This window comes from Myotis davidii, unplaced genomic scaffold, assembly GCF_000327345.1.
Source record: "Myotis davidii unplaced genomic scaffold, ASM32734v1 scaffold174, whole genome shotgun sequence".
Lineage (NCBI taxonomy): Eukaryota > Metazoa > Chordata > Mammalia > Chiroptera > Vespertilionidae > Myotis > Myotis davidii.
Window position 1 is genome coordinate 4,777,463 of NW_006289087.1, and position 11,283 is coordinate 4,788,745.

An 11,283-nucleotide genomic window follows, 5' to 3' on the forward strand; every position below is an offset into this window, starting at 1 on the left:
ATGCCCCTGCCCCCAGCCCCCAGCCACTCTCCTACGTCTCATCCAGTCGCCACCTTCACAGCCACCTCCCAGACCAGCCAACACAACGGTTTCCTTTCTACCTTAACCCCTTATGCCGAACAACCACGCGCTCCCAAATGTGTCAGAATTACTCCACCTCTGAGATGGAGGCCCCGTCACCCGCCTGGCCGCCTGCCTCTGCGGGCCCCACACCCACCTCTCTCTGGGCTGCTGTTTCAACCTTGACCATGTGGCTCTCAAGGGCGGGGGCCGCTTCTTCCTCGAGTTGGTGGGAAAGAGGAGTGAGGGCCTGAGCATCTTAAAGATGCAAAACCAGCACAGTGGCCGCATTCTCTTCCAGGATGTGCTGAGGCCTCCCCAGGATGAATGGGACAAAACTCAGGGCACCATAGAAGCCACCCTGGCCTTGGCGAGGACCCAAGCTCTTTGGGTCTGCAGGCCCTGATCTCTGTGACTTTCTGCAGAACCACTTCCTGGAGATGGGTCCCCCCAGCTCCTCACCTCTGCAGGTGGCCCCCAGGCTGGGCTGGGCAAGTATTTCTTTGAGAGGCTCACCCTCAAGCACAACTGAGGAGCCCAGAGGTCTTTGGGGGTTCCCTCTGCATGCCCTGGTGTCTGGCTTTTACCTCAGTCTCTCCCCAGTTCTTTAACCGCCCTGAAGCCCTCTCCCATGCATTGGACCAAATGAAACAATAAAGCTTTTAGCAGGAAAAAAAAAAAGAACATTTAATTCAATAGTAGAAGCTCTCTTGACTAATGTCCATTTAACTGGCCAGATTGGCTAGTATCTCTAGTAACTCTGGAATATACATTAGCTGCTGCCCATTGAATGCTGGGACTCGCTGCTGGGAAGCCACAATCTCTACAACAGCCGTGGGCAAACTACGGCCCGTTTGAAATGAATAAAACTAAAAAAATAAAGACCGTATCCTTTTATGTAATGATGTTTACTTTGAATTCATATTAGTTCACACAAACACTCCATCCATGTGTTTGTTCCGGCCCTCCGGTCCAGTTTAAGAACCCATTGTGGCCCTCAAGTCAAAAAGTTTGCCCACCCCTGCTCTAGAAGGTTCCAAGCACTCTGGCCTCACCAGCTGAGTTACATGCTTAGCATGTATCAACTGTATATGTTTCTTTTTATTTATTTATTGGGGTGACATTGGTCAACATGATCATATAGGTGTCAGGTGTGGGTTTCTAGGATACAAGCTCTGTATATTGCACCATGTGCCCACCACCCAAAGCCAAATCTTCTCCTGTCACCATAGCTTAGGACCCCCCTCTGCCCCCCCACCCCATATATGTTTTCTAATCCTGTTTATGACAGTTGGACTTGCTATTGTAATTGTACATGTTAATTACATGATCTAGAAACTGATGAAATACAGGCCTAGGAGTCAGGAGGGCCATTGTGCTGGGAAACCGAGTGGAATGTCTTCATCAAGACACGTTGCTTTAAAAAAAAAAAATCTTTTTTGAAAAATGTGGTGGTTCCTCACAAAGGGAGTTCCCATATGACCCAGCATTTCCACTCTTAGGTTTAGACCCACAAGAACTGAAAGCCAGGACTCCGACAGGGACCTGTGCACCGATATTCACAGCAGCATTATTCACAACAGCTGAAGGTGAAAACAACCCAGGTGTCCCCCATAGGTATGCAGATAAACAAAAGGCCATATAGACATAGACTAGAATGTTATTCGGCCATAAAAAGGAATGAAATGCTGACACGTAATACAACATGATGAATCTTGAAAGCATTGTGCTAAGGGAAATAAGGCAGGAAGAAAAGGACAAATATTGTATGGTTTCACTTATCCTAGGTACCTAGAACAGGCAAATTCATAGAGCTAGAAAAGAGAATAGAGGTTACCAGCGGGCAGGGGCAGGGGTAATGGGGAATTATTCTTTAATGGGTACCCAGTCTGGGGTGATGGACAAGTTGTAGAAATGGATAGTGGTGATGATTATACAACATTGTGAACGTATTCAGTGCCACTGAATTGTGAGAAGCTACATTTTAAGTTATATTTTATCACCATTTTTTTTTCTAATTTTCGATGTGGCAGAGACCGCTATAAAGAAAGAACAAGCCCTAGCCGGTTTGGCTCGGTGGATGGAGCATCGGCCTGCGGACTGAGGGGTCCCAGGTTCGATTCTGGTCGGGGGCATGTACCTCGGTTGCGGGCACATCCCTAGTGGGGGGTGTGCGGGAGGCAGCTGATCGATGTTTCTCTCTCATCAATGTTTCTGACTATCTCTCTCCCTTCCTCTCTGTCAAAAAATCAATAAAATATATATTTTTTAAAAAACAAGAGAAATAACAAGATAAAAGCCTAGAAGAATGCTGCATTTAGGTTGCAACTGTCCTGAAAGTTTTCTCTTCTTTAAAGAAAACAAAAACTAGAAATGGTAGATGATCCAATATGGATGTGATTCATGGAAAAAAATACCAGGACTGGCAGGCAGTAGGCAGAGCCATGGTCAAAGACAAGTCCTTGGCCTCTTATGAAAACTCAGTGTGTAAATTGTATGTGTTGTGTTGTGTATACACACACATACTAGTATTTTTTAAGTTAAATACAAACACACACACTAGTATGTTTTAAGTTAAAATATTTAATATCTTCATTCTCTCTCTGTCTCTCTCGCATACGTTTCTATAATCCCCTCCTTTAACACATTTTTTCGTTAAATAACAGACCAACAACCGTTCCTTACTGAATTAGAAAAGAGAGCTCCTGTTAGATTGGCAATGAGACACTGCTGTCTATCACTGAGCTACCACCCACTCTGATGCTCGAATGTTACCTTCACTCCGTTATTGATATATACACATTATCTATGTTATGTGCAAAATACCCACACATCTCCTTTGGCAAGGCTCTGAGCTCATCACTGAATTCCAAAACTCCCTACACAAAAGGATCTATTCATCTCTCTGTCCCTGGAGAGCAGCCAATCAGGGCGTGGAGAGAGGCAAAAGTGGCTGGTGTTACCCAATCGTTTGGGGGCAATAAATAAATAAAAGAAATAGCAGTCTAGATGCAAAGTTATAGCTAGAGGAAATCTTGGTCTTAAAGAATGATGTTGTATATCAACTCAGGATTTGGCTTAGACATGAAGGAAAGACACCTCATCCACTCCTATGAGACACTGCAAAAGTGATAAGAAAATGCTGGAAACTCCATTTGCATATTCAGACATCAACAGACCTACAGGAGAGCCAAGAGGCCACCGGAACCCAAATTCTGATGGGAAGGGAAATTGAACAATAGAGCTAGCGAGAAAAACTGCAGCTTAACTAGTGTGAGCCCATCTTGTCTTTAAATGCATTTCATGTTTTTACCTCATTTAATGTAACTATTTGCAGTGACTTGCATGGATTAACAGATGGTGAACTTAACATTCACTCTCCTGCCTATGAGCACCATCTCTCACATCTGCCTGACTTTAAGTGAGCAACCTCAGTAGCATGAAATACTAGCATTAGAAAGCCATCTACTCCACAACAATACAGTTCATTCTCCACCGTCTCTGTCTTCAAAGACTTCTCAGGACGGTCAACTCACTACTTTTTAAAAAATATGTATTTTTACTGATTTCAGAGAGGAAGGGAGAGGGAGAGAGAGAAACATCAGTAATGAGAGGGAATCATTGATCAGCTGCCTCCTGCACTCCCCCTACTGGGGATCGAGCCTGCAACCCGATAATGTGCCCTTGAGTAGAATTGCACCTGGGACCCTCCAGTCTGCAGGCCAACGGTCTATCCACTGAACCAAACCAGCTGGGACCAATACTTTTTGAGAAAGACCAGCACACTTTTGGACAATTTGGCTGCAAGGGTAATTCTTCGGGGGTGGGGGGTGGTGGTGGTAAATGTTAATTTCTTCCAATGGGGTATCGAGCTCTGGAAAGATAGAGGGAACAATAGCATTGTTCTGGTTTGCTGACAGTAGTAGCTTCGAGAATAGTACTCATTGACTTAATTTGGGGGAAATCCGACTCTCTGATTTGACATCTTGATAATATCAACATTTATTTTCACGCAAACAGAGCTCACTCCAGAAGATATGTCTTGGCTTAACCACAGGAGAAACAACCAATTCTCCCTCATTCTTCAACGCACTTCCACCTCCACCCTCCAGAAAGCTTCCACTGACTGTGCAGGAGACTTGTACCCTTATGACAACTTCCCTCCACCACCCCCCCCCCATGTACTAAAACATTTAATATAATCAGTTAATTCACTTAGTCATTACTCAATCACTGAATAATTACTGCATTAGAAACATCTGGAAGGCTCCTTAAAGCACTGATTATATGCACCTGGGTCCTCACGTACCAACTTGAATTTATTTTATAGCCCACTTCCTCCAGTTGAGTTCAACAAATATGAAGCCCCAACTGTGAGCAAGGCATTGCTGACTCTTATATCCCAGGACAAGGAGCTGGTCTTTCTTAAAGGCATTGGTGCTGTAGGAAGGGCATACGGGCATCTCAACAGAAATGTAAAATGGTGGGTTCACAGGGCACCAGGAGGCCCTCTGAAGCCAGGTAGCTGCCACAGCCTAGGGGGCCCCCCCGAGAAGGTAAACAGGTAACTATGAACATCGAGAAACTGTTGGGGGCGAGGATACCGGGCACTAAGAGAACAAGACCCAGGTGCAGAGATGCGCTGGGCGATCAGAGAGAGAGCTGGTGGCTGCATCCTGATTTCTCTCTGGGCTCTGTGTGCTGGGACTTAGGGAGACTTTGCCTCATGGGTGTGTTCGATTCCCAGGGCTGCCACAGCCTGAGTGGCTTAAAACACCAGAAGTTTGAACAGCAGAAGTTTACTCTCAGAGCTCTGGAGGCCAGAAGCAAGAAACCAGGTGTTGGCTGGGCCCTGCTCCCTCTAACTCAGGACGGGGGAGGCTTCCGAATATTCTAGCATCTGGTGACGGGCGGGCAATCTTGGGTATTCAAGCCGTACAACCTCAGCCTCTGCTTCTGTTCTCACATGGCGTTCTCCCTGGGTGCCTCTGTCTGCATGTGGCCATCGTCTTATAGGGACGCTGGTCATACAGGATCGCCACTCCCCACCCCACACCCCAGTATGACCTCATTTGAACTTAACTAATTACATCTTCAACAACTGTATTTCCAAATGAGGTCATGTTTGAGGTCCTGAGGATTAAGACTTCAACATCTATTTCTCCTGGGGACACGATCGATCTGTAACGGTTGGTGTGCATACATCACACTGGGTTGAGTAGGTTCGAAATGAGTAGGTTCAGTCTGATTGTGAAGTTCTTCAAAGCAAAGGCGTTCCGACCCCTTCTTATTCTCCCAGCGTTTCCACAGTCTCTGCCTGGCATATTCGTAGGGACCAAGAGACTTCATCAGGACGACACACACAATCAAGGATCAAGAAGCTCCTCTTTTAGAATGAGAGGTAGAAACCACTCCTTGGGCCCTAGCTGGTTTGGTTCAGTCCATAGAACATCGGCCTGCGGACTGGAGGGTCCCTGGTTCGATTCTGGTCAAGGGCACACACCTGGGCTCGATCCCCAATAGAGGGTGTGGAGGAGGCAGCTAATCAATGATTCTCTCTCATCATTGATGTTTCTATCTCTCTCTCCCTCTCGCTTCCTTTCTGAAATCAACAAAAATATATATACATTTTTTAAAGTAAGAAACTACTCCTTGGAATTTTACCCACACACATACCCCAACGAGAATTTATATATATATATAACCAAAAGCATCAGAGAGTGTAAGCAATTTTATACTGTACTTCATCCTTTCTAGTGAATCTACTTCATTGTGGAATGAAAATTAGGGAGAAAAACCAAGAAAGAGAATTTTTCCAAGCACTTAACATCGCTCCCAGCACACAGGGAGCTGTTAGCAATGATCAACACTGTTGCTGAGCCACATTACACCAGAGAACACTGAATATTAGTTGCAATCGCATGATTATTAACATTTCTTGGGAGTTCAGCAGAACAGCTACTGTTCACACGGCTTTTGGGGTCCTGTCTGCTCACAAGGTAAACCGACCTGGGTAACATCAAACTTAATGCAAATGATAACAATCCGATTTCCCTAGGAGACAAGCCTGCCATCCAATCAGGCTGAAAAAAGAAAACAAGATATTAATAGCCTTATGCAAACAAAGTGTTTATTATACTTCATGGCTTTTTTTTTGAGGGGGTTACTGTACTGTATGTGTCTCCCATGTGGCACCGGGTTAGGATCGGTACTAAGGGGATTGCACACTGTAAAATTCAGCATGACCGCACCGTCTTTTTTTATTTTCTTTCCAGTAGCACTTTTTGCAAAGTCTAATTGAACAGTTTTTTTGGCTGACTTTTTCTTTCATATGCCCTCGGGCAATATGAGAAATGAAAGCTGAGCTGTGTGTGTGTGTGTGTGTGTGTGTGTGAGAGAGAGAGAGAGAGAGACAGAGAAAGTGTGTGTGTGCATGTGTGGCATACACACACAGGTATTTAGGGTTAGGAAAAGGGGCTTTCATTAACCTCATTAGTGCTATACTCCCCAACATGTTAGGATCCCCAACCTTCATTTTGCAGCAGTGGGATCCCTTAAACAGCAGGCCTACACTGCCAACCATGAGTTTTCACGCTAAAGCCTCAGGGGTATGCGTAGTTTAAAATCCTTTGCAGAGATGATATCTATCTATCTATCTATCTATATATATATATATATATATATATGTGTGTGTGTGTGTGTGTGTGTGTGTGTGTGTGTAAAATTTCTCCCACTAAAACCTGGCTACTTATTTTACTCCATAATCATCAATTCGCCCTTTCATCCTCAAATCTCAGACATCATCTAACATTTGCTATCCAGCTTGAAGCCGAAAATAAACAAGTATAAACAGCTTAGGACTTAGCCACTGTCCTGTAGACTCTTGCAACTGGTCTCTGCAAATGATATTTCATCACATTTGACGAACTGGTGATTGTCTAAATGCAAACTGAAGGGGATATTGAGGCCCTGGCTGGGTCGCTAGTTGGTTAGAGCATCATCCTGATACACAAAAGTTTTGGGTTTAATCCCCGGTCAGGAGACATATAAGAATCAACCAATGAACACATAAATGGGTGGAACGACAAATTGATGTTTCTCTCTCTCTCTGAAAAACAAAAATCAATAAATAAGTTTTTAAAAAATTCAAGTACTAGAGAAAAAGGCTGGAGAGGGCAGGAGGACAGCTTTTATTTCACTCTCCTTTGTCAAAGTTCTCACAGTGTTTTGTAGAGGGCTGTGGAGAGCGGCTACAGCATTTGGACAGGTTCAAGCCTCAGACTAATGAGAGGGCAGGGTCCTCCCGTGGCAAAGCCACGTGCAGGTCCCAGCTTGAAGGGCAGAGCCCTCCCAGCATCATTATAGCCAGAGGCTATCTTGTAAGCTTGACCTAATGGTCCGAACCTGTGGTGCCAGGTGGCTGAGTGAGTTAGGTTGTGGGAAGTGCAGCAAGTGCTGCCAAAACAAAGCTTGATAGAGTTCTCAGGTGCATGTAAGTAAATAGATTTGAGACTCGCGAGAACATTGTAAACATCTTGACCACGCCCTTGCTTTGCCTCGTGGGATCTGACTATAAAATAAAGACTCGGCGTGCAGCTGTGGCACGGTCTCTCCCTCCAAAAGGGTGTCCCATCTGGCTCCAGTTATATTCTCTTGTCTGTTTTCTTTAATCCTTCACTGCCCCTGCTCAGGTTCACCCCTGGCCGAGCTGGACATGGTTCAGAGGGTGGCGTTCTCTTGTCCAGGCAAAGGTGACTTCAGCCAAAGCTGATGTCTGTGTCGCTACAAAAATGAGCAGCTGCTGCTTTTAAGGCCTGGTTCAGGAAACCTAAGATGCCTTTGAGATCCACTGAGGTTTTTTTTTAATCTCAGTACATTCATCTATGGATCCCCAGTAGGGGGTATGCAGGAGGCAGCCAATCAGTGACTCTCTCTCGTCACTGATGTTTCTCTCTCTCCCTCTTTCTTCCTCTCTGAAGTCAAAATATATTTTTGTAAAAAATAAAAAGACCTAGCCAGTTTGGCTCAGTGGCTAGAGGACAGGGGACTGAAGGGTCCCAGGTTCGATTCTAGTCAAGGGCACATGCCCTGGTTGCAGGCTCGATCCCCGGGGAGAAGGAGGGGGCGTGCAAAAGGCAGTGATCAATAATTCTCTCTCTCTTCCTCTCTGAAATCAATAAAATATACTTAAGAAAGAAAAGGAAGAAAGAAAGATGAGAAAGGGATGACAGCTATAGGATGAGAAGAGGAAAGTCAGTGACTTCTCTCCTTAGAGTGGGATTGGACCTAGGTTATCTGACTTTCCAGATTAGGGGGTGAACCAGACTAAATGGGTGGGTACTCCAGCCATTTGTTCGACCGCAGAAGTGTGCTCAGGGCATCCCCACGCCATTCTAAAGGTTCTTCCTTCCCGAGTGATGGAGGAATAACAAATGAGGGTCTATATATCAAGCGTGTGGATGTATAGGATAGTTTATATCAGCTCAGAAAAATCTAAGAAAAAGAATACAAAGGCTTCAAGCTGGTAGTCCATGCCAACAACCCAGACAAAGGTTACCTGGTACAGTTCGATCCGCTGTTCGGGCACCCTGGCTTTGGGGTTCTGTAGACGGAAGACTCTGAATTCCGCCTTCACCAGGTTGGAAGCGTTCTTTTCCATCGCCGAGACGTCAAAGCGGACGATTCTGAAGTAGGGTCTGTAGAAAGTGGGCGGGATGGCATCTGTGAAAAGTTAGGGCGATCATTGAAAATGATAAAAATCCATTGTTCTCTCTCTCTCTCAAAAAGAAAAAGTGCAGCCAAAAGACAGTCTCGAGAAACCATAAGGAAAATATCTACAGAACGATTTCGTTTTCAATCGCCAATTTCGTACCATTAACAATTTAACTAGGGGGGGGAAAAATAAAATAAACATGTGCGTTTGGTTACAGGAGTAGCAGATTAATGGAGATTAACAAACCACTTCCAACTCCATTTGCGGGCTTGCAGTTAACCCTCTCGTTTGAAAGCTGGCAGAGCCGTGGAAAATGCTAGATGGTCATGCATTGGAGCATGTTCGTGACAGTTGATGCTGGAGAGAGCTGTCAGACTCGCACACACTTTAATCACATACGCCAAGAAAATAGCTCCTAATGGCAAGCAGTTTTGCCCATGTATTTTTTTTCCTTGAAATTTTGGCATCCAAATGTTCTGCTCTCTCCAGGTTCATGTATTGCATCTTTTCTTGGCTTCGAAAGTTTGTTTTTTTCACACACATGTGACCAAATACACCCTCTAGTTAAGTTGGGATGAGGAAATCGAGATTAAAAACAAAACAAAACTATACCCATATACCAGCGATACAGCATCCAGTCTTAAAATTCCTTATTCAAGATAATGCCCTTGGTGGGAGGGAATCTTGGCTAATGGAGAGAAAGAATCGGCCCAAATTCCTTCAGTGCTGAGCCATGTAAAACAGCACACCACACTTTCAAGCTCAGGGTGGCTAGGGTATTGTTATTATTTTGTAATCACCTGCCATCACTTTTGAAGATGCAACGGAGGCCATACGAAATAGCAAAGCAGGTCTAAATTCCTGCCCCATGCATCCAATACAATACCCAATTGATTGATCCCTTACCCTGGGCAGGCCACTTGCTTCAGATCTTTCCACCATCCTAGTCTAAAATCTCTTGCAAACTTTCCTTATTCCAGAATGTTCTATCCACTCTGGTGCCTTCATTACTCCCTTCTACCCTCTCCTGAATGGCTTAGCTTCGTCTCAACAGAATCTTTCACTGTTGCTGATGGCTCTTCACAGATGTTTTGATGATTCCCGCATTATGTTTGTTTGTTTTAAGGACCTTGAGGGCAAAGACCGTGTTTGCCAAGTCTTTCTTCTTCTCTGCATACCCAGGACGGGGCTCTGCACACACACAGTTTACCGAATATCCACTGTTTGCATAGCCGGTCATCAATGAGGAGCCTTGAAAGACTCAGGCATCTGGCTATTGGCAAGGCCAAGTTCTTATTAAATAAATGAGCCATCTTGCCGACCTTAAAATAGACATAAATACCTTTCTTGATTTCTGGAGAAATCCGTGCCCTGACAATTACACTGAAAAAAAAAAACAAAAAGGCTCAGAACACACCAAGAATTCCTCATCTGAGGAGCTCTGCACTTTCTCAGCCTCAAAGCCCCAGAGCCTGGCCCGTCCCTGTGCCCGGGCCCTGGATTCTCAGACAGCAGCTCATGGGGTAGTGAGGTCCAAGCCATGCTCTGCCGGAGGCTTGCTGCAGAGACGACTGTGTGAACTGAGGGAGCCGAAAGTCTCAGAGACAAACAAACAAATTTTTTTAAAAATCTAAAGCATCCAGGTCTTGGAGAAAAGAAAGCATTTCTTTCAACAGCAATGGCCGTGAAATAGCTGGCGGGCAGTTTTCAAGGAGGGCAACCAGTCACACAAGCAGGAACGTTTTTGGAGCCCCTAGCAAAGCAATTTGAAAAGGTAGCTGCTGCCCTAGCCAGTCTGGCTCAGCGGATAGAGCATCAGCCTGCAGACTGAAGGGTCCCGGGTTCAATTCCGGTCAACAGCACATGCCTGGGCTGCAGGCTCGATCCCCAGTAGGGAGCGTGCAGGAGGCAGCCGATCAGTGATTCCCTCTCATCATTCATATTTCTATCTCTCTCTCCCTTTCCCTACCTCTCTGAAATCAATATATATATATATACATACACACACACACACACATACATATATATATTTTTTAAAGGTAGCTGCTAAGAAGAAATTGATTTCTCTCTCTCCTCTGAACAGGCCCAGCCCAGGTGATTGAACGGGTTGGTATCACCTATGGGATCAGCACCTGGGACAAGAAGCCTGGGTGGGGGTAGGGCCATTTGCTTGAGCTCTGCACCCTCTCTGCTTTGCCCAGACCCTTCCTCAGGCCTAGTGGCTGCCTGCATGTTCCCGTGGCCTCCCCATCAGACGCCCCACACATGCTGCGAAAGCGCATCCTGGAGAGCAAAGCCCATTCAGTGTGTTTCCTGTCGTTAGAAAGCGTAAACATCTAGTTCATTCCCTGCAGGCCTGATCCACCAACCCCCACGGACACCCATCTTTCACACCCACCCGCCACCTCTCATCCTTCCATCAAGTGTGCAAATAAGAGCTCTTGAGATTTATTTTTATTCTCTTTTGTGTTTATTAAACTTTGAGCCATTACGGCTCTCCCCTCCCCACC

The 11,283-nt window shown here is 45.3% G+C and overlaps 1 protein-coding gene across 2 annotated transcripts in view; it reads right to left on the bottom strand.

Annotated features, from left to right (window-relative positions):
• The window catches only part of TGFB2 (transforming growth factor beta 2), a 69,359-nt gene that overhangs the window by 21,784 nt on the left and 36,292 nt on the right, over window positions 1-11,283 (bottom strand). For both annotated transcript variants that reach the window (XM_006761277.2, XM_006761276.2), the window contains one exon: window positions 8,618-8,781. In XM_006761277.2, coding sequence (XP_006761340.1) covers window positions 8,618-8,781 — 164 coding nt within the window. The remainder of the gene's footprint in view (window positions 1-8,617; window positions 8,782-11,283) is intronic.